Here is a 27110-nt window from a genome sequence, read left to right on the forward strand (position 1 = left end):
ACAGGGACTATGGACCAGACTTCCTAAAGGGATTTAGGTGCCTAAAGAACAGGTATCTCACTAGGTGTCTATCTATATTTAGGTGCTTAAATACCTTTTAAAAACCTGTCATTAGTCTTCATCTACTAATATACACTGTACAGCACCAAGCATGCTGTGGGCGCTAAATAACATACTTGTGAATTTGTGCTCTAGAGAAAAGTTAGAGGAAACTCAAACTTCAGTAAAACCAGGGAACACATAATTGATTCAGGCTGGGGGCAGAAACACAGTTTAGATTAAAATAAGTGTCCTGAAAGTGGAATCTGACTGAATCTAATGCAATGTTTCTCAAATGCAGCCTCCTGGGCGGTGATAGGAGACGGGGGGCCAAGCCTAGGTTCCTTCCCTTCCCTCCTTGTTGCTCCTGGATGTGCCACTCTGCACCGCCTCTGAAGACAGGGACAACCCTGCAGGAGCAAGGTGAGTTGTTGACCCACATTGGGGGAAGGGTGGTTGGGTGGCAGGCTCCAGCAGCAGGACTTCAGGAGCCTGGCTGTGTGGCCCCAGGCTCCGACCGAGGGGCAGTGGGTACCAGCCCTGGCCACGCAGCCCTGGCCTTCAGCTGCGGGCCTGCAGCTCCTGGTTGCAGCTGCATGGCAATGGGTGCTGGCCCCCACTCCAGTCCTGAGCTCTGGCCACGCAGGGGCGGGTGCTGGCCAGAGGCGCTGATCCCCAGCCCCGGCTACATGGCAGCAGGCTTCAAGCATGGGGCTTTGGGCACCAACCCCTGGCTCCGGTCACAGGGCGGCAGGTGCTGACCCCCGGCTCCGGCCGCAGAGCTTCAGTTGGCCTGTGGCCCAATTCTGGCCATGCAGTGGTGGGCGCTGGCTCCAGGCTCCAGCCACACACTCCTGGGCTCCAGCACCCAGCTCCAGGCTCTGGCTATGCAGCAGCAGGGACTAGCCCTGGGCACTGACCCACAGCTCCGGGTTCTGGCTGCAGGCACTGAGCCCCGGCCCTGGCCACATGGCAGCAAACACCAGGCCCTGGCTCTGGCCATGCAATGGTGGGGCTCATCACCCACCCCCATCGCCCCTGGCCCCCACTGCCTCCCATAGCCCTGTATCCATTCTCCTCACCCCCCGGCCCCGACCCTCCAGGACCCTGCTGTGTTCCTTGCCTCGCATCAATGGCCTCCATTTCCCCAGGCCCCCGTGGCCTCGCATTCATCCCACCATCACCTCTGGCCCCTGCTGCCTCCCCCTTCGCACCCCACCCCCATCCAGGGCTTAATCGGTCCTGGTGCTTGCTGAGAAAAGTGATATTAACAAACACGCAAGTATCACTTTTCACAGCAGCCTTACTAGCTATCTGTGGAAAGTGATACTTGTACGTTTGTTAATATCATGTATCACTTTTCATAGCCTCCCAGGTAGCTATTAAGTGTGCTGTGATATTAACAAATATGCAGATATTCACAGCAAGCCCCAGAACCCACTAAGCCTTGGATTGGGGTGGGGATGGGGAAGCAGCATTCTTTTGTTACTGAGTCTGCTGAAAAACCCTACAAATATACATTACACTGATTTGGATGTGAATCTGTGCATATTTAATTGTTTTTTCCTAATGTTTATTAAGTATTTTAGGAAAAAGTGTCAGTGTGGTCACAAGTGAGAGTTGGTGGCCGCACTCTGAGGCCACCAAAAAATTTGTTGCAAGAACCCCTGATCTAATGCTTAATTTCACATTCTATTTATGCTGCTAGATCAAGCAAGAAAAAAAGATCTCGCATACCTGGTTTACAGCTGAAGCGCAGGGCAATCTGTTTCAGAGTTGCTGTGTAGAGCTGCTGGTTTATATACTTCACTCCCACCCAGTAGACATGGAATTTCTCGCATTTGTTGACTTTGTTTTACAATCTTTTTGCACAGGGGAAACAGAGGAAAGAACAGCCCACAGCAACCTTGAGTAACCTTGTGTTGAAACACTTCCTTTTGGCTCGGACTCGGCTTTTAGGGAAAAGTTGGGAGAAGTGGTGGCAGCTCTTACACAAGGTGGAAAGTACACAGTGTATCTTCCAAAGAGATGAGGAAATATTCAGAGAATCTGGGATGGTTGGAGTAAACAAAACAAAAAAAAATCTCTCTAAGAGGTGCTTCCCACCACAGTAAATCTATGGTATATGCTTATGGCTCAAACCTACACTTTATTTTTTTAGTCCTTAGATCACTGACGAGCGTCATGTCCATATTTAAAAGTTGCACAGTTGTATCTTAAATCAGTCTAACTATACCTGCTTAGATACACTGTTTGTGTATGTTCACTCTGTGGTGCTCACATCGGTGTAGCCCCTGTCACGTTACAAACCATGTGTTCACACAGCAGTGTGCAATCTAGGTAGATCTCCCAGGATTCCTTGCCCTGCTTCTAGGCTAGCTACATTCTGGGCAATTTCAATAGCAGATATTGGGATACTTCTCAGATGGCCAAGGGAGTTGTGGGAAGTGGGGTCAAATTTGCTTAATCCCTGTTGCCGTTTTGAACACTTTCAGCATGGAGGTGACACACATGAACAGTGGGCTCCAGTCCCTTACTAACTATGAAAAGCAGATCCTGTCGTATTGGAGATGCTTCAGTGAGGCATCCTCAGCAGCCCACTAGACCCAGCAGGATTGTTACAAGAGTTGGAATGATGGAGGACCAGGTGATGGATTCCGTGGACACGTCTGTATAGTCTGTGTATTTGGTGAATTCTACTCGACAGAGCACGGCTTTGGGGCCTGGCCCATGAGCACAAAATAGTGGGACCAGGCAGTTATTCAGGCCTGAGATGACCAGCAGAGTCTTCACAATGCTGAAGGGCACTTTGCTGAGTCTGTGTGCTGAGCTGACCATAACACTACTGTATACCAGAGCAGGAGGTTGAGAGGCCCCCTCAACGTAGTAATCACCATTTGGAAGCTTGCCAGCCTAGACTGCTACTGGTCAGTGTGGAACCAGCTTGGTGTTGGGAGAGGTGGAGTGTTGTGATGGAGGTGTGCAAGCACTGCTAAATTGTGTGACAGAGGGGCAATGTACAGCATGTCACTAAAGGATTTACACTAGGGCTGTCAAATGATCTTTTAAAAAATGCGATTAATAGCACTGTTTAACAACAATAGAATACCAATTGAAATTTATTATAAATATATTGGATGTTTTTCTACATGTTCAAATATATTGATTTCAATTACAACGCAGAATACAAAGTATACAGTTCTCACTTTGTTTCTCTTTTTTACAGAGCAAATATTTGTAATAAAAATACAATCTTCCAATCTACAAGTCAAAGCATGAAGGCGGTGTCACGAGTCCCCGGGCGATGCTCTGGAACTGCTCCCTATGAAGCCAGGCAGGACTCTGGGGAAGTCTCCTTTCTGTGAGCAGACTGTCTGCAGGACACACAGCTTCCACCTTCCTGGGTCTGACCTTGGAGCATTCAGAATCCTCTCTGGCCTCCATGCGCTTCCCACAGCCAGTCCGCCCAGGCGGGGTCCTGGGGAAGCCAAGGGTCCTGCACCCCAACTCCGCAGTCAGACGTGACTCTCAGCCAGCCAGTAAAAGAGAGGTTTATTAGATGACAGGAACATGGTCTAACACAGAGCTTGTAGGTGCAGAGAACAGGACCCCTCAGCTGGGTCCATTTTGGGGGGCAGTGAGCCAGACAACCACATCTGCACTTCACTCCACGTCCCTAGCCAGCCCTAAACTGAACCTCCCTCCAGCCCCTCCTCCTCTGGGCTTTGTCCCTTTCCTGGGCCAGGAGGGCACCTGATTCCTTTGCTCTCCAACCCTTTAGCTCTCACCTTGCAGGGGGGAAGGGCCAGGCCATCAGTTGCCAGGAAACAGGGTGTCGGCCATTCTCTGTGTCCAGACCCCTGCACACACCTGCCCTCTAGGGATCTGCAATGATCACACACCCTTATCCCACCACCTAGATACTTAAGAACTGCATAGGGGAAACTGAGGCACCCCCACAATATTCAGAGGAAACATTAAGAACAGTCCCGCTTCGTCATAGGGGGGTATGAATGATTAGTCTATCTGGCAAGTAAATATTTTGCAACTCAAGCTACAACAGTGCCATGCGAATGCTTGTTCTCACTTTCAGGTGACATTGTAAATAAAAAACAGGCAGCATTTTCTGTAGTGATCTGCTCAAGGTCATTCTTGTCAGGCACCAATAATACTGCCAAGGATGACCTTGAGTAAGTCACTGCAGACTATGTGTCTCTGGGAAGAAGGATAAAGGAGTTTGAGGCACAAGTCGTGTTCTCGTCCATCCTCCCTGTTGAAGGAAAAGGCCCAGATAGGAAAAATTGTGGGGGTAAATGCGTGGTTGCTCAGGCAGTGTCGGAGAGAGAATTTTGGATTCTTCACCCATGGGATGTTGTTCCAGGAAGAAAGATTGCTAGGAAGAGATGGGATCCACCTAACGAAGAGAGGGAAGAGCATCTTTGCAGGCAGGCTTGCTAACCTAGTGAGGAGGGCTTTAAACTAGGTTTGCCAGGGGATGGAGACCTAAGCCTTGAGGGAAGTGGGATACTGGGAGGAAACACAAGGAGGGGAGGTTTCAGAGTAACAGCCGTGTTAGTCTGTATTCGTAAAAAGAAAAAAGAAAAGGAGTACTTGTGGCACCTTAGAGACTAACCAGTTTATTTGAGCATGAGCTTTCGTGAGCTACAGCTCACTTCATCGGATGCATAGCATATCGTGGAAACTGCAGAAGACATTATATACACACAGAGACCATGAAACAAAACTTCCTCCCACCCCACTCTCCTGCTGGTAACAGCTTACCTAAAGTGATCATCAAGGAGGGCCATTTCCAGCACAAATCCAGGTTTTCTCACCCTCCCCCCCCCCCCCCCCCCACAGACACACATACAAACTCACTCTCCTGCTGGTAATAGCCCATCCCTCTTTGAAACCTCTCTTTATAATGCGCATGATAATCAAGGTGGGTCATTTCCAGCACTAATCCAGGTGTTCTCACCCCCCCCACACACACACACCCCTCCAAAAACCACACACACAAACTCACTCTCCTGCTGGCAATAGCTCATCTTACAATGTGTACAGCAATAATTCAAGTTTAACCAGAACGTCTTGGGGGGGGGGGGGGTTAGGCTACCTTGCATAATGACTTAGCCACTCCCAGTCTCTATTCAAGCCCAAATTAATAGTATCCAATTTGCAAATGAATTCCAATTCAGCAGTTTCTCGCTGGAGTCTGGATTTGAAGTTTTTTTGCTTTAAGATAGCGACCCACATGTCTGTGATTGCGTGACCAGAGAGATTGAAGTGTTCTCCGACTGGTTTATGAATGTTATAATTCTTAACATCTGATTTGTGTCCATTTATTCTTTTACGTAGAGACTGTCCAGTTTGACCAATGTACATGGCAGAGGGGCATTGCTGGCACATGATGGCATATATCACATTGGTGGATGTGCAGGTGAACGAGCCTCTGATAGTGTGGCTGATGTTGTTAGGCTCTGTGATGGTGTCCCCTGAATAGATATGTGGGCACAGTTGGCAACGGGCTTTGTTGCAAGGGTAGGTTCCTGGGTTAGTGGTTCTGTTGTGTGGTATGTGGTTGTTGGTGAGTATTCGCTTCAGGTTGGGGGGCTGTCTGTAGGCAAGGACTGGCCTTTCTCCCAAGATTTGTGAGAGTGTTGGGTCATCCTTCAGGATAGGTTGTAGATCCTTAATAATGCGTTGGAGGGGTTTTAGTTGGGGGCTGAAGGTGACAGCTAGTGGCGTTCTGTTATTTTCTTTGTTAGGCCTGTCCTGTAGTAGGTGACTTCTGGGAACTCTTCTGGCTCTATCAATCTGTTTCTTCACTTCCGCAGGTGGGTATTGTAGTTGTAAGAATGCTTGATAGAGATCTTGTAGGTGTTTGTCTCTGTCTGAGGGGTTGGAGCAAATGCGGTTGTATCTCAGAGCTTGGCTGTAGACGATGGATCGTGTGGTGTGGTCAGGGTGAAAGCTGGAGGCATGTAGGTAGGAATAGCGGTCAGTAGGTTTCCGGTATAGGGTGGTGTTGATGTGACCATCGTTTATTAGCACTGTAGTGTCCAGGAAGTGGATCTCTTGTGTGGACTGGACCAGGCTGAGGTTGATGGTGGGATGGAAATTGTTGAAATCATGGTGGAATTCCTCAAGGGCTTCTCTTCCATGGGTCCAGATGATGAAGATGTCCTATATCTAGCTCAAGTAAAGTAGGGGCGTTAGAGGACGAGAGCTGAGGAAGCGTTGTTCTAAATCAGCCATAAAAATGTTGGCATACTGTGGGGCCATGCGGGTACCCATAGCAGTGCCGCTGATCTGAAGGTATACATTGTCCCCAAATGTAAAATAGTTATGGGTAAGGACAAAGTCACAAAGTTCAGCCACCAGGTTAGCCGTGACATTATCGGGGATAGTGTTCTTGATGGCTTGTAGTCCATCTTTGTGTGGAATGTTGGTGTAGAGGGCTTCTACATCCACCTCCTTGATGATCACTTTAGATAAGCTGTTACCAGCAGGAGAGTGGGGTGGGAGGAAGTTTTGTTTCATGGTCTCTGTGTGTATATAATGTCTTCTGCAGTTTCCACGATATGCTATCGATGCCCACGATATCCGATGAAGTGAGCTGTAGCTCACGAAAGCTCATGCTCAAATAAACTGGTTAGTCTCTAAGGTGCCACAAGTACTCCTTTTCTTTTTTCTTTTTAAGGAGGGGAGGGTGCAACAGGGGAGGCCTCCTGATTCATACTGAGAAAATAGGGCAATTGGCTAGTTATCTTAGGTGCCTGTACATGAATGCAAGAAGCCTGGAAAACAAGCAGGAAGAATTGGAAATCCTGGCATAGTCAAGGAACTATGATGTGATTTGGAATAACAGAGACTTGACGGGATAACTCACATGACTGGAGCACTGTAATGGATGGGTATAAACTGTGCAGGAAGGACAGGTATGGGAGAGAAGGTGGAGGAGTTGCACTGTATGTAAGAGAGCAGTATGATTGCTCAGAGCTCCAGTAGGAAACTGGAGAAAAGCCTGTTGAGAGTCTTTGGGTTAAGTTTAGAGGCAAGAGTAACAAGGGTGGTGCCACGGTGGGCGTCTGCTATAGACCACCAGACCAGGAGGATGAAGTAGACGAGGCTTTCTTCGGACAACTAACAGAAGTTTCCAGATCACAGGCTCTGGTTCTCATGGGGGACTTCAATCACCCTGACATCTGCTGGGAGAGCAATACAGCAGTGCACAGACAATCCAGGAAGTTTCTGGAGAGTGTTTGGGGACAACTTCCTGGTACAAGTGCTGGAGGAAACAACGAGGGGCCGGGCTCCTCTTGACCTGCTGCTTACAAACAGGGAAGAATTGGTAGGGGAAGTAGAAGTGGGTGGCAACCTGGGCAGCAGTGACCATGAGATGGTCGAGTTCAGGATCCTGACAAAAGGAAGAAAGTAGAGCAGCAGAATATGGACCCTGGCCTTCAGGAAAGCAGACTGGGAGGCTAATATGAGGGGGAAAGGAGTGCAGTAGAGCTGGCTGTATTTTAAAGAAGTCTTATTGAGGGCACAGGAACAAACCATCCCGATGTGCAGAAAGAATAGCAAATATGGCAGGCGACCAGCTTGGCTTAGCAGAGAAATCTTTGGTGAGCTAAAACACAAAAAGGAAGCTTACAAGAAGTGGAAATTTGGACAGACGACTAGGGAAGAGTATAAAAATATTGCTCGAGCATGCAGGGGTGTAATCAGGAAGGCCAAAGCACAACTGGAGTTGCAGCTGTTAAGGGATGTGAAGGGTAACAAGAAGGGTTTCTACAGGTATGTTAGCAACAAGAAGAAGGTCAGGGAAAGTGTGGGACCCTTACTGAATGGGGGAGGAAACCTAGTGACAGATGTGGAAAAAGCTGAAGTACTCAACGCTTTTTTTGCCTCAGTCTTCACAGACAAGGTCAGCTCCCAGACTGATGCACTGGGCACACAGTATGGGGAGGAGGTGATCAGCCCTCAGTGGTGAAAGAACAGGTTAAGGACTATTTAGAAAAGCTGAACATGCACAAGTCCATGGGTCCAGATCTAATGCATCTGAGGGTGCTAAGGGGGTTGGCTGATGTGATTGCAGAGCCATTGGCTGTTATCTTTGAAAACACGTGGCGATCCGGGAAGGTCCTGGACAATTGGAAAAAGGCAAATATAGTGCCCATCTTTAAAAAAAGGGAAGAAGGAGAATCCGGGAAACTACAGACCCGTCAACCTCACCTCTGTCCACAGAAAAACCATGGAGCAGGTCCTCAAGAAATCCATTTTGAAGCCCTTGGAGGAGAGGAAGGTGATCAGGAACAGTCAACATGGATTCACCAAGGACAAGTCATGCCTGACCAACCTGATTGCCTTCTACAATGAGATAACTGGCTCTGTTGATATGGAGAAAGTGGTGGGCATGATATATCTTGACTTTAGCAAAGCTTTTGATACGGTTTCCCACAGTATTCTTGCCAGCAAGTTAAAGAAGTATGGATTGGATGAATGGACTATAAGGTGGATAGAAAGCTAGCTAGATCGTCAAGCTCAATAGGTAGTGATCAACGGCTTGATGTCTAGTTGGCAGCTGTATCAAGCAGAGTGCCCCAGGGGTCAGTCCTGGGGCCAGTTTTGTTCAACATCTTCATTAATGATCTAGATGATGGGATGGATTACACCTTCAGTAAGTTTGCAGATGACACTAAACTGGGGGGAGAGGTAGATATGCTGGAGGATAGGGATAGGGTCCAGACTGACCTAGACAAATTGGAGGATTGGGCCAAAAGAAATCTGAGGTTCAACAAGGACAAGTGAAGAGTCCTGCACTTAGGGTAGAAGAATCCCATGCACTGTTACAGGCTGGGGACCGACTGGCTAAGCAGCAGTTCTGCAGAAAAGGACCTGGGGATTACAGGGATGAGAAGCTGGATATGAGTCAGCAGTGTGCCCTGGTTGCCAAGAAGGCTAATGGCATATTGGGTTGCATTAGTAGGAGCATTGCCAGCAGATTGAGGGAAGTGATTATTCCCCTCTGTTTGGCACTGTTGAGGCCACATCTGGAGTATTGTGTCCAGTTTTGGGCCCCCAACTACAGAAAGGATGTGGAAAAATTAGAGTCTCCAGCGGAGGGTAACAAAAACAATTACAGGGCTGGGGCACATGACTTATGAGGAGAGGCTGAGGGAACTGGGGTTATTTAGTCTGCAGAAGAGAAGAGTGGAGGGGGGAGATTTGATAGCAGCCTTCAACTTCCTGAGAGGAGGTGGGTTTCCAAAGAGAATGGAGCTAGGCTGGTCTCAGTGGTGGCAGATGACAGAACAGGGAGCAACGGTCTCAAGTTGCAGTGGGGGAGGTCTAGGTTGGATAATAGGAAAAACTATTTCACTAGGAGGGTGGTGAGGCACTGGAATGGGTTACCTAGGGAGGTGGTGGAATTGCTATCCGTAGAGGTTTTTAAGGCCCGGTTTGACAAAGCCATGGCTGGGATGATTTAGTTGGGGTTGGTCCTGCTTTTGAGCAAGGGGTTGGACTAGATGACTTCCTGAAGTCTCTTCCAAACCTAATATTCTATGATCTCCTATAAATGTAAACAAACTTGTTTGTCTTAGCGATTGGCTGAACAAGAAGTAGGACTGAGTGGACTTGTAGGCTCTAAAGTTTTTGATTGTTTTGTTTTTGAGTGCAGTTATGTAAAATATTTCTACATTTGTAAGTTGCACTTTCACGATAAAGAGATTATATTACAGTACTTGTATGAGAAAAATACTTTTTTTACAGTGCAAATATTTGTAATCAAAATAATATAACTTTCTATGCCAATTTCTCTTATACTGTGTTTTGAAAAATAGATGTGTTAGGCTGATAACCTAAACAGTTTATTATTGAGCACATTAAAAAATGATATACCAGACAGGACCCACTTTCTCTTAGTCTTTTGCCTGATTAGAAGCAGTTTAAGTATCTGAGATAATAAACTGGACTCCTAATATATGTGGGAAACAGTATTGTGAAAGACAAGATAGATGAGGTAATATCTTTTATTGGACCAACTTCTGTTGGTGAACGAGACAAGCTTTTGAGCTTCACAGAGCTCTTCTTCAGGTCTGGGGAAAAGTAATCAGTGTCACAGCTAAATACAAGGTGGAACAGCGTGTTAAGCATAGTTAACACATGTTCCAAGAAACCATTCAGAATGAAGTGGGCAATTAACACCTCTGCAGTCATAGGACAAAGGAGACTTAATGGGTTACGGATTATTGCAATGAGTCGTAAAACTGATGAAAGCAGGGCCTGAATGAGATCTCCCCTGACATCTAGTAATGAGCTTGGGGGGGGGGGGGGGGGAAAGACTTCAGGACCAGAGGGTATTTGCATAAACACCTGCTCTGCCTAGGTACTCAGGAAACAGCACTGCGTTGCCAAAGTGATCAGTTTTGGCTGTTGTTGGGTTACAACAAATCACTTTGAATGCAGGGGTAATGATATGATGTTATCCTGGTTGTATGAGTAAAGGGCAACAGAACTGTGCTTGGCTTGTTCTGATGGGGGGGGGTCACCCTCATTTGAACTGCACTCGCTAAGCAGTGGGTAGAGATGCCAAAGCCCATTGAAAGGGAAAAGAGGGTGGGGACAGATGTTTCCACTTGGGATAAGTTTTCCTTATGGGCAGGGCTACCCTTTAAAAAATAAAATAAAATAAAAAAAAATTGCAGTAGCCCTAGTGCAGTGTTTCAGTGAAAACACTACTATGCTGACTGAAGACCTTCTCTTGCTGGTGTACTTAATCTGCCTCATGAGAGGGGGTAGCTATGTTGATCGGAGAAGCTCTCCTATTGACATAGTGCCATCTACATTGCGGGTTAGACTGGTATAACTGTAAAAAGAAAAGGAGGACTTGTGGCACCTTAGAGACTAACAAATTTATTTGAGCATAAGCTTTTGTGAGCACAGCTACATACATCTGATGTATGGGGGAGGGATAGCTCAGTGGTTTGAGCATTTACCTGCTAAACCCAGGGTTGTAAGTTCAATCTTTGAGAGGGCCACTTAAGGTTCTGAGGCAAAAATGGAGGATTGGTCCTGCTTTGAGCAGGGGGTTGGACTAGATGATCTCTTGAGGTCCCTTCCAACCCTGATATTCTATGAAAGCTTATGCTCAAATAAATGTGTTAGTCTCTAGGGTGCCACAAGTCCTCCTTTTCTTTTCGTGAATACAGACTAACACGGCTGCTACTCTGAAACCTGGTATAACTGTGTCACTCGGGGTGTGGATTTTTTATACACCTCAGCCACATAGTTATGCTTATGTAAATTATAGTGCAGATTTGCCTAAGAATGCTACACACCATTTCACCTGCCCCCTCTCCAGTGTTTATAGGCAGAACGAGTTAGGCTCAGTTGAGAGTCTTGATTTTGTTTAGTGATCACCAGAGCTGAAATCTCTGATAACTAGGCTTAGCTGCTGAGCCTTAGGCCTGCTGCTGTGGGACAGTGTTGCAGTGAAAGAGACTGCCCAGCCTGCAGCGAGGTTCCCCACCACCCACTGACATCACTGAGAGCTGGGTCAAGTGGTGGAACCTCAGAATGGGGCATCTCCAAGAGCAGCAGGGGGCAGCAGAGAAGCAGCAGGGCCAGAGTGAACAACGGTGGCAGCAGCAGCTAGAGGTGCCAGAGTGACCAATGATAGCAGGTGGCTGAGTGAGCGATGGCTGCAGTGGGCAGAATTGGCAGAGTGAACAGTGGCAACGGTGAGTCAGTTGTGGAGGAGTCTGCAGCACCTGAGGCATTGCTTGATGTCTCCCTGCCCCCCCAGGGTGGGAAGTGAACCCCCATGAACACACCTCTGAACTCTGGGTCTTTGCTGGCCAAGGACAGCAACTGTGAGTGGGGAGCAGTGGAGGGAGAAGGGAGTGATGTGCTTGTGGGAAACTGAGGCAAAGGACACTGCCCAATGCACTGTGGGGTGAGGCTGGCTTATGATCACACGTTTTCTGAGTGCGGCTGTGGTGTTTTCCCAAACTAATGCTGGTTCCCTTTCCCTTTTAAGAAACTTTATTTTTTGTTATACACAGACTCAGTGCTTGAGAGTGGGGAAATATTGCTTCTTCTAGGTGCCCAGGGGTGGTAAGTTTTCCCAGATTACTGGGTGGGTTCTGGTTTATGGTGTTAAGAGGAACCCCCAGATATTGAACCTAGCCCTTATTGCTGCCAACTTTCCCTGGCAGAAGGTTTCAAAGTAGGAGCCGTGTTAGTCTGTCTTCGCAAAAAGAAAAGGAGGACTTGTGGCACCTTAGAGACTAACAAATTTATTTGAGCATAAGCTTTCGTGAGCTACAGCTCACTTCATTGGATGCATTCAGTGGAAAATACAGTGGGGAGATTTATATACATAGAGAACATGAAACAGTGGGTGTTACCATACACACTGTAACGAGAGTGATCACTTAAGGTGAGCTATTACCAGCAGGAGAGCGGAGGGGCGGGGGAAAAACCTTTTGTAGTGATGATCAAGGTGGGCCACTTCCAGCAGGACCAACAAAGAAAATAACAGAATGCCACTAGCCATCACCTTCAGCCCCCAACTAAAACCTCTCCAATGCATCATCAAGGATCTACAACCTATCCTGAAGGACGACCCATCACTCTTACAGATCTTGGGAGACAGGCCAGTCCTTGCTTACAGACAGACCCCCAACCTGAAGCAAATACTCACTAGCAACCACACAACAGAACCACTAACCCAGGAACCTATTGTCAAAGTTTGACTCAGACTCACAATTTATCAGACCACTCTGTTTTATTAGCAAAGCTGCTCTGTTAATACATTTAGAAGTGAGCCCCCCGAGTGGGGCTTGTGTCTCTTAATTTATACAGCTTGCTGGAGAACAAGTTACAGAGAAGTTACAGACAAAAGAAGAAAAGATTTTAGTCACCACCCTTCGAGATCCCTGAGACCAGTCACATATCTTCAATTACCTGCCACCCTTAACAGTCTCCTTTAACAGCTTCCAGTTAACTTAACTAATTGCCCTTCACACCTTCCATTCTGATGCCTGCTTCTTAGACGTGCTGGCTCTATCTTAATTGCTTCTCCATTCTCCATAACTGTCCCTACGTGTGCTCCCTCAGATACTTTGTAACATGTTTTGGCATGCCCTCTCATATACAATGTATCCAGCATGTCCCCTTATACAATGTTATACTTCCACAATCCCCCCTTTTGGTCAAGGCTATGCCCATGACCAATGACTTACTGGATTCCATACATCAATCGTTCTTTTTCATTACTTTCACTGGTGACATTTAACAACATTAGATTAGCACTCTGGTTAGGGGTAACATATGTTTTTCCCAGCCCGCAAGTGTCATTTTCCTTCCATGTCCTTTTAAGTGGATAGGGTTCTCCAGCAAGCTCTGAGGAATTCAAAGGGATTGCCATGGTGGGGATACTAGCTTGTGAGTGAGCTGGGATGTGGCTGCAGACCCAGCAATTAGAAATATTCAGGATCTGGGCTATCTGCACCTGTTGTTGGATGAAAGAATTGTCACTGTCACTCTGGATTCCCCAGACCCTCAGGACACAGTAGCTGAGGATTAAGCTTCTCAAAGGACACATGTTGGAAGCAGGACCCTTTCTGGTTCCAACAACCCCTTTCGAGGGAACCGCAGTCACGGTTTTATGTCCACCAGGCAGCAGGCGCTAGGCTCACTACTGCTTCTTATTTGTTGGGTCCTGCTGTCTGCTTACCCTCTGCTTCTGGCAATCCTTACGAGAGCGCAGATTGTAAGGTATTGCAGGCTGTTCCTCTTTGTCTTCTGGGGTTGAAGCTCATTCTGCGTGGTCTTGCAGAGGTGCTTGGTCCCCTTGAGGTGGCGCTGGCTTACACTGTGAGGCGTGGATCCATGCAGCGATGCCGGATAATTTCACTGCTGTCTGGGTGGGTGAGCAGTACCTGGTATGGACCCTTCCACCGGGGTTCCAAGGCATGCTTCCGAAGGTGGTGCCGCAGGTAGACCCAATCACCAGGCTCAAGAGTGTGACAGGCAGCAGAGGTGGGTTCCGTCGGCCACGCTGCTCGCACCTGAGAATGGAAGGAGCTCACAGCTTGCATTAACCCTTTGCAGTACTGGAGGAGCGGGCTGTGAGTTAGGTTTAGGTCTGGGGCTGGGGTAATAGTAGCCATTGTTCGCATAGGGCGTCCCATGATGATTTCAAATGGACTCAATTTGTGTCTCTGGGATGGGGATGACTGAATTTCCATAAGGGCCAGTGGTAAAGCAGCTGGCCCGTTTAACCCTGTGGAACTACAGATTTTTGCCAGCTTATTTTTAAGCACACCGTTTCGCCTTTCAACTGCCCCTGCACTCTATGGATGGTAAGGGCAGTGCAACAGGTGGGTGACATGTAATACCTGGTTTAGATGTTGAACAATTTTTCCAGTAAAATGTGTTCCCCGGTCACTAGACAAAGTGGCAGGAATTCCCTTGGTAGGGATAATGTGGTTTAACAGACATTTTGCAATGGACAATGAATCAGCTTTGCAACAGGGAAAGGCTTCAATCCAACCCCAAAACAGACATATTATAACTAAAATGAATTCATATTTCTGACACTTTGGCATTTGTACAAAATCAAGTTGCCAGTGTAGGAAAGGTGCTTGAGGCAAACCCCGGAACCCTTGTGTTACTTTTACAGATTTGCCTACATTGTGGCTTTGACAAGTGACACAAGCGGCACAGTGGCGGGTTGCAAAGGAGCTGAAATGGGGAGCCCACCACCCTGCCTTACTCATAGCAGAGACCATCCCCTCCTTGCCGACATGCGAAACACCATGTAGCAGGGCGGCTAGAGACGGATAGAGTGAGAGGGGGGCTACAAAGGTACCGGTGGGCGATCGCCAAAGGGAATCAGAATGCAAAGAGCAACCCAAAGACCGGAGTGGAGAGGGAAGTTTCAGACAGCAGGGAGGCTACAGAATCACATAAGGAAGACTGAGGGATTTGCAGATAGACACCATCTGGGGAGCAGTAAATAGAACAGCCAAGTTTGCATAGCAAGTCCCGTCCCAGAAGGTTTTCAGGGGTGGAATCAGAGAGGAGGAATGCATGCTCCTCAGAGAGGGGACCGACCTGAACAGACAAAGGTTTTGAGAGGGGAAAAGAGGTAGGGATCCCTGTAATGCCAACAGCAGACACAGATTTTCCAGATCGGGGAACCTCAGGCAAGTCAGTGGTGCGGATTGTAGAAAAAGGAGCTCCAGTATCAACAAGGAAAGGGAGAGAGAGATCATTTACAGTCAGGACACATTCTCCAGTAGGGGACAGAGGTAATAAGGGAGCTAAAACTTTGTGAGATTCCCCAGCATCCCGTCATTGTTGGGGTGAAAAATAGGGTTGGGGATCAGCTGGAGGAACCAGCGGGGGGTTCACTTGATTTCCCATACAATTATTAGGTCGTCTTGGACACTCTTTTTTTCAGTGTCCAGGCTGTTTACAGTAGTTACAAACCCCAGTTAATCCAGCCCCACGCCCCCTTCCGCAACCCCGTCCCTGTCCCCGGTGTGGTCTGCTTAGTCCTGAATAACGCTGTATCTGCAGAGCCATTAACTTTTGGGAGGACTGTTCCTCCTTTCCTTTTAAAGTGCGGTGGCAATGCTCTGCTACTGCCAGCAATTTGTCCATGGTTTCAGTCTCCCATCCCACACTTATTCGTTTTAACATGCTGCCTGTGGCAGGGAGAAGACCATCAACAAATGCATGTGCCAAGGCCCCCTGCCCATTTACATCAGGCTCTTGTATTCCTGAATGTTGTAGGAAAATATCAGTTAGCCGGGACCTATAGTCGCCTGGGCTTTCTCCTTGCCCTTGCTTACAGCAACGTATTGCTGTCCAGTTTGTTTTAGGAGACCACACTTTGGGAATGGCTTGATGCAGGCGCTTCCAAAGAGCCATACACCGGTCTCTGTATGCTGAATCTGGGCCAGTACTTTTTATGGTTGAGTGGCGTGCCTCAGCTGGCCAGTCTGTGGCAGCCAACCATTTTTCATAATAACTGGCAGGAGCTAACAATTTACACAGTTGGAGGAGATCTGTCTCAGAGGGTTCATAGGTTTCACAGATTAACAGAAACACCTCAGCAAATTTGACAGAGTTTTCCTGTGGTTTGGGAAAACTTTTAACTATAGATAAAAGTTCCGTACGAGTCCAGGGCTTATAATCCCATATGGACTCACTTTCTCCCATCTTAAGGACTCGTAAGGGTGCCACAATGGTTTGATCAGAGTCTCTCATTAACCTCCCATCAGGTTCTCTTTTCCAAGAAGAGATGTCAAGAGAATCTTTGCAGTCTGCTTTGGATTTCTTCTTCATAATATTTTGCAGAGCTGCGAGGCCAATGAGGGTATCTTCTTCACTTTCATTATCTGTAGTCACTGAAGATTTTTCCTTTTCTGATTTCTTATTTGCGCAGGAGTATGGTGGGGGTCGGGTTTGATCCGGATCATTGCACAGGACTGGGCAAAGGGGAGCGCTCGGACTAGTGGTGGGAGAGACTGCATCCAATTGAACTGTTAGTTTTTTGATAGAATTTTTAAGAGAGGTGAGTTTTGACTCAGTCCATCTACAATTTGCCTCTTCCCACCACTGCATGAAGCAGTCTACTTCTCCTCTCTCCAATTTGGTTTTTGGGAGGACAAGTTTGCTTTTTAAAGTGTCCAGTCAATCCTTGTCCCAAGAACCTAACAGTGGCCACTGTAATTTGGGTTTCTCTAGAGCTAATTTGGACCATTTTTCAAGAAACCTACAAGAGTCCGGACCCCTCCTAAAATACATAAAATAAGCTGGAGTTCCCTTAGGGAACTGTTCTACCTTAGACTTCTGATTACCCATCCAGGAGGACTTCACACAGCACTCACACAAGAAGGAAATTCGGGCTCAGCAGAGCGTTACCCGGTGCAACACACAGAAAGGAGCCCACAGGCTACTGCCTCAACTGCCCTTGCTTTCACACCAGGGGTTATACCCAAGGCATGGTGCGGCTGCAGCTGGGCAGATTCCACTTATTCAGACCGTGGGGACGGGGACCCCTTGGTCAGCCAGTCTCCGGACAGAGATGGCTCCCAGATTCACACACACACCACGGGGAAGACGGATAGACACAAAGACAAGACAGTCCTCAAACCAGTTAAAGCACAAAAATAATAATTACCTGAGACGTCTGATTCCAGAAGCTGGATCCAAAGACCCCTACCCGAACAGAGTGGGAACCAACAAGTTCAATGGCGTAGACTGCGCTGCTGCTGTGTACCTTTCTGTCTTGTGGAGGATCGCTTGGACTAAGCGTCCAGGCGCCGGCTGCCACGATCATCCTGCAAGGCAGTCAGGGATCACACAGCCTCAGTGAAGCCGCTTGCCATCTCGGTGGGACCTCCAAATTGTCAAAGTTTGACTCAGACTCACAATTTATCAGACCACTCTGTTTTATTAGCAAAGCTGCTCTGCTAATACATTTAGAAGTGAGCCCCCCGAGTGGGGCTTGTGTCTCTTAATTTATACAGCTTGCTGGAGAACAAGTTACAGAGAAGTTACAGACAAAAGAAGAAAAGATTTTAGTCACCACCCTTCGAGATCCCTGAGACCAGTCACATATCTTCAATTACCTGCCACCCTTAACAATCTCCTTTAACAGCTTCCAGTTAACTTAACTAATTGCCCTTCACACCTTCCATTCTGATGCCTGCTTCTTAGACGTGCTGGCTCTATCTTAATTGCTTCTCCATTCTCCATAACTGTCCCTACGTGTGCTCCCTCAGATACTTTGTAACATGTTTTGGCATGCCCTCTCATATACAATGTATCCAGCATGTCCCCTGTGAGCTATTACCAGCAGGAGAGCGGAGGGGCGGGGGAAAAACCTTTTGTAGTGATAATCAAGGTGGGCCACTTCCAGCAGGACCAACAAAGAAAATAACAGAACCCCACTAGCCATCACCTTCAGCCCCCAACTAAAACCTCTCCAATGCATCATCAAGGATCTACAACCTATCCTGAAGGACGACCCATCACTCTCACAGATCTTGGGAGACAGGCCAGTCCTTGCTTACAGACAGCCCCCCAACCTGAAGCAAATACTCATGAGCAACCACACACCACACAACAGAACCACTAACCCAGGAACCTATCCTTGCCACAAAGCCCTTTGCCAACTGTGTCCGCATATCTATTCAGGGGACACCATCATAGGGCCTAATCACATCAGCCACACTATCAGAGGCTTGTTCACCTGCACATCTACCAATGTGATATATGCCATCATGTGCCAGCAATGCCCCTCTGCCATGTACATTGGTCAAACTGGACAGTCTCTACGTAAAAGAATAAATGGACACAAATCAGACGTCAAGAATTATAACATTCAAAAACCAGTTGGAGAACACTTCAATCTCTTTGATCACTCCATTACAGACCTAAAAGTTGCAATTCTTTAACAAAAAAACTTCAAAAAAAGACTCCAACGAGAGACTGCTGAATGGGAATTAATTTGCAAACTGGATACAATTAACTTAGGTTTGAATAGAGACTGGGAGTGGATGGGTCATTACACAAAGTAAAACTATTTCCCCATGTTTATTGCCCTCCCCCCCCCCAACTGTTCCTCAGACATTCTTGTCAACTGCTGGAAATGGCCCACCTTGATTATCACTACAAAAGGTTTTTCTCCCCACCCCACCAGCTCTCCTGCTGGTAATAGCTCACCTTAGGTGATCACTCTTGCTACAGTGTGTATGGTAACACCCACTGTTTCATGTTCTCTATGCATATAAATCTCCCCACTGTATTTTCCACTGAATGCATCCGATGAAGTGAGCTGTAGCTCACGAAAGCTTATGCTCAAATAAATTGGTTAGTCTCTAAGGTGCCACAAGTCCTCCTTTTCTTTTTGCGAATACAGACTAACACGGCTGCTACTCTGAAACCATTTATATGTGGGTAGTTTAAATAACCCATTTTTGTTTAATTAGACTTATTTGCCATTCTGTTCTTCCTTAATATCATACATTTAATCTGGAGACCAGTAGTAACACAAATTAGTATCAGAGTGGTAGCTATGTATCAGCAAAAAGAACAAGGAGGACTTGTGGCACCTTAGAGACTAACACATTTATTAAATAATTAACTGTTAATAATAAATAATAAATGTGTTAGTCTCTAAGGTGCCACAAGTCCTCCTTGTTCTTTTTCCAAATTAGTATATTTGTATTCAGACCACTCGGGGTTGTGGCACAGGAATAAAACTGTTGACTGTTTTTAGATGGGCTCATTCTGTGCCCCTGCTGGGGCCCAGGGAGTGGAGGAGCTGTCAGCTCTCCCCGGAGTCCCCTGGGCTCCTGCGGTAATGGCTATTCCTTCCAGGTCCTGGACAAGCCATCAGCTTCAGGGCGGGAGGAGTTCAGTGCCCGTGCCGATTATTGGGGGCAGGGCATGTCCCTGCTTGCTCTCCCCTGTGCACACCCTTGATACCACTTCAGGCTTTTACTCATTCAGACTATTGTGTTTGGTTTTCTCCATTCAGAAATTTAATCTCATTAGATTCTATGGAATCTTTTCACGTGCATTAGCAGAGCTGTGTGTAGGAGCCCAGGCCTGGAATAGCAGAGGGATAGATTCAAGCAGAGATTGAAAAGAATTAGCAGTACTCTAATGCTAATGTGGGAGCGGGGTGCAAGAAATTCAGGACTATGTAGCAGGGATTGCTGTGTTATATGACTGAAGTGTGCTGGCAGGACTTTGTTGGGATCCAGGACTGACACATCCAGGGGCTGCAGATTAGGTCTGACTGATTGAGGCTTGTGTAAGGGGACTGTTGCCCCCTTACTAACATTCAGTGGGGGTGTTTTGGTTGGCTAGCTCCCAGTACTAAAAGGAGAAGGGTCAATGGGGAAATCAGGACCCTTAGACTGACAGTCCACAGGGGCAATGGGGAGAAGCAGTACTCCAGGTCAGCCTGAATGACAGGGCGGGCAGGCTAATCAGGGAGTCAGGAGGCCATGGGGGTCCCCTCCTCTGTGTGAGCTGGAATTGTCTGGGTCAGATAGAGTTGGGTCGAGCTAAGGAGAAAGCAGGGGCCCAAGCTGAGCTGGGGAGCAGAGCTGTGCCAGAGCCAGAGGGGCCAGAAAAGCAGCCCAAGAAGCAGGTCAGAGTTGGGAGCAGAGTCAGAGAAGCAGCCCAGGGAGAGCAGATCCTGTGCTGGGAGCAGAGCTGCAGCCACAGAGCCATGTGTGGTGAGCAACTGGGGCCAGCCAAGGTGGGACCCTGGGCAAAGGGCCCAGTGCAGAAAGACACCCTCAGCCAAGGGTCCTTGCAGGCCAGACTGGGAGGGTGATCTTAACCCGACAAGGGGATGATGCTGGGAAGAAGGGTCCCAGCACCCAAAGCCTGAAGGTGTGTGGCTACCACCAGAGCAAGTGTCCAACCTGCAGCGTCCCTGCAGCACATCCAGGGCCTGAGAAGGAGACCTGGGACCTACAAGGAACAGACTGTGAAGTGCCCTGACGTCCAGAGACACTGTTTGTGATGTTCCCTGCCGCAGAGCAGGGTGATGTGTTTTCCTTTAACCTTTCCCATTTTTTATTTTTTTTTTTAATTAATTGTTGATTAAATAACACACATTTGCTTTAAATTGTATGTAATGATCAGTGGGTCAGGGAAGTGCCCAGTGCAGAGAGAGAGAGAGTACCCCGGAGTGGGGACACCCTAGCCCCTGTCCTAGGTGACCGCAGCAGGGTTGAGGGTCAAGCCCCCCCAGGAATCCTGGGCCCAGCCTTGTTGGGGTTACGAGGACTCTGCCAGACAGGAGAATGGAAGGGGGGCCCTCAAGAGCAGAGAGGCCTCTGCATAAAGAAAGTGGGAGCGAGGACTCAGATCCTTTCACTATCCCACCTCACTGGGGTAGTGCAGAAGCCAGGAAAGTTCCCCACAATAGCGGGACCATTCCCTCGCTTACACTTGCATTATACCTGTCGGCCCTTCACATTTCTGTGCATCACTTAAGCTTTAACAGTTGTTACATTTTATAAATACTTACTTATAAACAACCATTTCAGCTGATTTTACATTTTAATATTTTTGATCATCGCTATCCTGGCATGTGAGTCTCTCCAGGGAGTTACTAGTAGAGATGTTGGAAATATCAGCTTCCAAGTTTGTTCGGATTCCAGGAGGAAAAAAAAAGAGAGAGCAGTGAAGTATCCTTCGTGAGGGGTCCAGTTGCTGTGCAATGTGAAAGGAGATAACAACATGCCAGTCTTGCATGTGGAGGAGTCCTCAACTTGCCAGTCTTGCATGCACAGATTAGACTGCAGGAAACAGCCTTCAGTACTGATCTGCCCATGACCCTCATGACATCGCACTCATTCTGAGAGGATGGGAGGGGATACCAGGGATACAGGCCGTCCTGTAAGGACCATTCAGAAAACCTGATCAGAGGCTGGGTGGGCTTGATCAACATATGATGCCGGTGGCGGCAGCAGCAGCTGGGGCTCAGCTCCCCCATTAAGCTGGCCCATCCTCTCCCAGCCATGGCAGCCCACATCCAGTGGATACTCCTACCACAGGTACCCCCCACCAGCACCTCCCAAATATCCATCCCAGCACACAGACACCCCTGGCAGCACCCCCTAAGTGCCCCCTCCAATTTCTCTCCCCCTCCCCCTAGTAGTGTCCTCTATTTGGGAACTTGAAATATGGTAACCCTAGGGTTGCTCTGTTCTTACAGCCTTGGTTTCTGGAGCTGGCAGGAGTCACTCCGCCCTGGTAGCTGAGCTCCGGCTGTGTGATCGCAAGCCTGGCAGCCATGGTGCTGGAGCAGGGCAGCCTAGGGGAGCAAGGGGTTCTGCTCTGAGTGCAGGGAGAGTGACCCAGCTGCAATGGCAGGTCCCCAGGCAGTGAGTGGGGTGTGACCACGCTGCTGAGAGGCAGGTGCCCAAGGGGGATGAATAATGCAGGGAGCACCTTGGGGAGCATCTCATGGCAGCCAGACTCCTTGGGCAGGGTCTGGCTCCAGAGGGTGTCGCTGGCTGGCGCTGGGCTCGTTTTGGGGCAGATTGTGTCAGGGGTGCAGCTCGGAGCTGTGCTGCCCATCCTGCCTGGGGAGTGCCTGACCGTGCAGAGGCAGCTGGCTCAGGGAGCAGGGCAGGGAGAGCTGCTGGGCAGCCAGCCAGGGCACTGGTTCCCACAGCATAGAGGGCCAGACAGCTCCCTCCAGCTTCTAATCTGCTGGCTCCCGGCAGGAGGCGATGGTTTTCAAACTGTGCGGTGCATCTCCCTATGGTTGCGCACTTCACAGTTTGAAAACCTCTGTGTTAAATGGGAGGCAGAAATCTGGAGGGGCACGTGCCTCCAACACATCACCTCTAGCGGGCGTAAATATGACTGATGGCCCCGGGTGCTGAAATGCTTAGTTACGGCTCCGCTCTGAGTTATTACAGAGAATTCTTTCCCAGGTATCTGCGTGGTTGGTCTCATCCACATGCTCCTGGTCACATGAGGTCAGGAAGGAAGGACTGAGGAGCATTGTCAGAGCTGCGTGGGGAGCCTATGACTGGAATAGCAGGGGGCTGCAGGGCAGGATTGAGGGGAATAAGCAGTTCTCTGTGAGGGGGTGGGTGTATGCAAGTTATTGAGGACTGAGTAGCAGGAGTTGCTGTGGCGCAGGGTTGAGATGAGCTGGCAGAAATACAAGCGAATCCAGGAGTGGAATGACAGGTGGATTGCAGATCAGAATTGACAGCGCTGTGTGTGGGGAAAGCTTGCACTACCTGTCTGTTACCTGCATTATCAGCCCTCATCTTTATGTGCTCTAATTAAACAGGAAAGATTGTTATGTTTGTTAGTAAATGGACATAAAGCCAAAGCAACTGCAGCTGATTTGGATCTGTAATATCCTTTTATTATTAGTGCTGTCCGTGGTGTCACTAGTACAGCTGCTGAAAACATCCATGGCAAACGTGTGTTCTTCTCTAAAATAAGAATAAAGAGTGTGTGTGTGTGTGAGTGTGAGAGGGAGATGGCAGCAAGGCCCCTCAGTGAGGATTTCCAGTCACACTGCAGAGGGAGGAGGAGACCCTGCTGGTGTTGGTCTTGAGAGTGCAGGAGCTCCTGTCTATCGGTTGCACCGGTCAGTGCCGCAGCAAATGGCCTTCACTGCAGACCCCCCCATGGCCTTCATGACTTCACATTCATACGTCCTGGAGCATCGCTTAGCGTATTTAGCTGAAAGACAGGAAGAGAGAGAGAGAGGGGGATGGAGTAACTCCAGGAATTTAGTGACTAGGCATACTTGGGTGAGGCCACCACTTATTCCCTTTTCACGTTCTGCTTCTCCACCTTTCTTCTTTCTTCTCACCCCTTCCTCTGCTCCTCTTTTCTTCCCTTCCGCCTTATCCATTTCCTTGCTACCTCTCACTGTTTATCCTCCCTCTTCCCTTGTTGCTTTGTCTCTGTTTCCCATCTTCACACCTCATTGCCTCTTGTGGTACCATAGCAGTTATCCAGCAGCTCTCCTTCTGGTTACAAGGGGCAGAGTTGGGCTGGACGCTCAATGTTAATTATCTTCAGGCCCCTCCGACACTCACCCAGGCTGGGGAGCTTGGTCAAAGACGTAGGCCTAACCCACCGTGGCTGCTATACACTTAGCTCCGTATCACATTAATCTGAAGTATCTATGACCCTAGCCTGTTCCCCTGCCTCTATCCTCCTTACCAGTGAGAGGGAAGAACATGGTAATACATTGATCCTGGTCATCCCTGCATTTCTGAGTGGTAAAGCATCTTCCTCCATTAGGGCAGTGATAGCACTCCAGAGACACAACGGCTAAAGGAGACAAGAGACAAAACACAGAGGATCAACAGGATAACGGCCAAGGTGCCACCTTTCATCCAGGAGTGAATTGAAATGCAAGGCCTTCCCACCAATTTTTCTTTGTGGGGGCAGGGTAGATTGAACAGAAGGCTGGCCCAGTAAGTAGGGTGTGACGAGCTTGGAACTTGAGATGTGGGTTCATTTCCCTGGTGTGCCACAGACTGTGGTGACCTTAGGCAAGTCACTTAGCGACTCTGTGCCTCAGTTCCCTATCTGTACAATGGGTATAATAGCACTGCCCTAAGGGTGTTGTTTAGGTAAAATCATTAAGGATTGTGAGGTGATCAGATACTATGGTATTGGGGTGGTTATAAGTAGCATAGATAGATATCTAGCTATGGAAACATGTAGATTTGGTAGGCATGTGGAGGATGGATCAGTCTCTGAAGTTGTCTATGCTTGTCTGTACTTGCAGTAGCATGTGGGGTAGGCATAGCTACAGGCAGCAGTGAAAGGCTCTGGCAGGAGGGAGGCAGTGGGGAAAGGCTCTGGCACCTCCTTGCTGCTGGAGCCTTTCCCCACTGCATCCCCCGCATAAGAGCCTTTTCCCACTAGCAGAGTCTTTCCCTGCAGTATAGAAAAGCTCCACCGCCAGGAGGCGGTGGGACAATAATATCTAAAAATATCCGTGTAGATGAGGGAGGCATGGCTTGGGCTGGTAGTGAGTTGTGCAGTGTATACACCCTAGGGTTCAGGTGTGTAGAACATTCTACTCACATAGGCCGTGTCTCACGGCCTGCTCTGCTGTTTATAGCTGTACTAGCTAGGCATGCAGCATCTGTACTGTACACCCTGCCATAAGTGTAGAACTCCCCTTTGTCTAACTTTTCCTTTCTAAGGTTTCATATTGAACAAAAGGGTGAGTTAGGAAAACATGAAGGATGCTGAGAAGCAACAGAGGCTTTACAAACGGGGGACCTACCTTGTGCCATCAGCGCTAGGGCGAGCGCACACACAATCAGGTTCCTCATTTTGTGTAGAAAGGCTTTAAACAGACACCTGGGGATGAGAACGAGCAATTTTCTTTTTTAAAAAAAGGCAGTGTAATTAGTGGGCTGCATGTGGAGAGTCAGCACGCCTCAGAGCACGGAGGTGGGACTCCTTTACTAGACAGCTCTGGCCTGCCACTCTGGAACCCTGTGTTCACCTCAGACCCGGAAAGCTATCCGAGTCAGTAGCAGCAATTCAGAGAAGAGCCACAAAAACCACCAGAGGCTGAGGGACTGACCACGGAGGAAAGCTCAAAAGAGCTAAGTACACAGAGCTGGGGTTAGTGATGACAAAGGCCTGCGTGGGGAACATGGTAACAATCTTTAGATAACTGAAAGTGTAAACGCCATGGAGGTAGAGGTAACTTTGTAGGGTGCATAAAGGGACATAACGAGGCATGATGAGGGAAAGTTCTGCTGAATATCCTATGTTTTAGTTCATATTTGTCTTGTCTTTTAAGGAAATAACGGTTATAAGGGCTTTGTCCTCAGGGCATTGGAGGTTCGGTACCTGACTAGATGTCATTCTTGCAGTGCACAGGGCTGTTGGTTTAGTCCACCTCAATGCTGTCACACAGAATAACACAATTGAGCCAATGCAATTCAGCCTTGGTGGTTGTTAAACCTAGGGGGACCCTAGGATACACTGTGTGAATTGTTCCACAATCTACCTGTGATGAAGCACTCTTGTATTTGGACACAGGACATGCTAACGTCACACGAGAGGAAGTGCTCCATTTTGAAAATGATCAAAAGGTCTGGTCTAGACTGGTGGAACTGCTTCTGTCAGTTAGGGATGCTGAGCTGAGTAATGGTTTGCACGATCAGGCCCTCATAATAAAATCACAGGTATTCTCTAAATATCCCCTGCAGTTATTCAGCCTCTTTTTAACTGTCCTGTGATGGGGTTTATAAACTCCACATTACAAGTGATGGCTTGAGGGGAGCTAAGGAGCCCGACTAGCTCATATTGTGCCACCTAGAACCGGGAGACAGGTAATTCTGGAGTGGATCCTGCTGGGTAGAACCAAACTGGGTGATTCCTATAAAGAAAGGACTGTAGGGCACTAGGGAGAGGAGACTCAGGAAAGAGGTAGGTGGGAGTTTTCTTTCTGGGGGAAAGAAACCATGGAAGTGCCTATAGGAAAGATCTGGTATCCTGGGACTATCCCTGAAGGGAGAGGGCAGCTGGGGGGAGGAGACTTCTGAAAGAGGCCTGGGAGAAGAAAAACTCCAGAGAAGAAGCAGTGAGGGTCAGTGGCTTGAAAGGATCTTGGTTTCTATGGAGAAAGTTCTGGAAAGCAGCAGTTTGGAATAAAGTGAGGAAGAACTTTGCAGAGCTTAGAAAGGGGCAAAGAGGTTGTGGAGGACTGAGCTTGGGAAGGGTGGAAGAGTTTTGAATTTGGACAGTGTTACCCCTGGAAGTACTAGAAAATCACTGTCTTGTCATTCAGATCCCTCCAAAAAACTCACTCCTCCTGCTCAGTTTTTCAATGGAAATCCACCAAAGCAGCTAAAACATTTACATACAAAATGAATGGCTCTCACAATGCAACTTCATTTCCTCACCAGTGCATAAGGGCCTGTATTTTAAAACATGTTTTAAAAATTTTGATCTCCAAGTCCATATTAATGCACTTTGATACATGTCGGCTGAGCACTTACTGAATTCAGCATTAGTTGGAGTGGCTCAACATCTCTGAAAATCTGCCACATTTAGTTAGTTGCCATACACAACTAAAATGTTAGACTGAACTGTTTTGTCTGTAAAACTCCTTGGAACAGGGACTATGGACCAGATTTCTTAAAGGGGATTTAGGTGCCTAAAGAGCAGGTATCTCACTAGGTGCCTATCTGCATATTTAGGTGCTTAAATACCTTTTAAAAACCTGGGATTAGTCTTCATCTACTAATATACACTGTACAGCACCAAGCATGCTGTGGGCGCTAAATAACATACTTGTGAATTTGTGCTCTAGAGAAAAGTTAGAGGAAACTCAAACGTCAGTAAAACCAGGGAACAGAGGCTGGAGTCACAAACACAGATTAGATTAAATGACACAAAATTGGAATCTGACTGTGTCTAATGCTCAGTTTCATGTTCTATTCATGCTGCTAGTTCAAGGAAGGAAAAAAATCTCACATACCCGGTTTGCAGCTGAA

The 27110-nt window shown here is 47.9% G+C and overlaps 1 protein-coding gene across 1 annotated transcript; it reads right to left on the minus strand.

Moving 5' to 3' along the window:
* Window positions 1-23069: 23069 nt before the first annotated feature.
* Window positions 23070-24929, minus strand: LOC141985038 (CD59A glycoprotein-like). Its single transcript, XM_074948738.1, has 3 exons — window positions 24881-24929; window positions 23800-23910; window positions 23070-23310 (listed from the first exon to the last, which is right to left on the minus strand). The coding sequence occupies exons 1-3, from the start codon at window positions 24927-24929 to the stop codon at window positions 23201-23203; spliced, it is 270 nt and encodes an 89-aa protein (XP_074804839.1). The 3' UTR covers window positions 23070-23200.
* Between the last annotated feature and the right edge of the window lie 2181 nt (window positions 24930-27110).

Source organism: Natator depressus, chromosome 1, assembly GCF_965152275.1.
Source record: "Natator depressus isolate rNatDep1 chromosome 1, rNatDep2.hap1, whole genome shotgun sequence".
NCBI classification, from domain to species: Eukaryota; Metazoa; Chordata; order Testudines; family Cheloniidae; genus Natator; species Natator depressus.

Bases quoted from the DNA above. Each gene is read 5' to 3' on its own strand.
- LOC141985038 (XM_074948738.1), bottom strand. From the start codon at position 24,929: ATGAGGAACCTGATTGTGTGTGCGCTCGCCCTAGCGCTGATGGCACAA. The intron at 23,911-24,880 runs GTAGGTCCCCCG...TGTCTCCTTTAG, and splicing joins CCTAGCGCTGATGGCACAAG to CCGTTGTGTCTCTGGAGTGC. The intron at 23,311-23,799 runs GTAAGGAGGATA...CCTGTCTTTCAG, and splicing joins CATGTTCTTCCCTCTCACTG to CTAAATACGCTAAGCGATGC.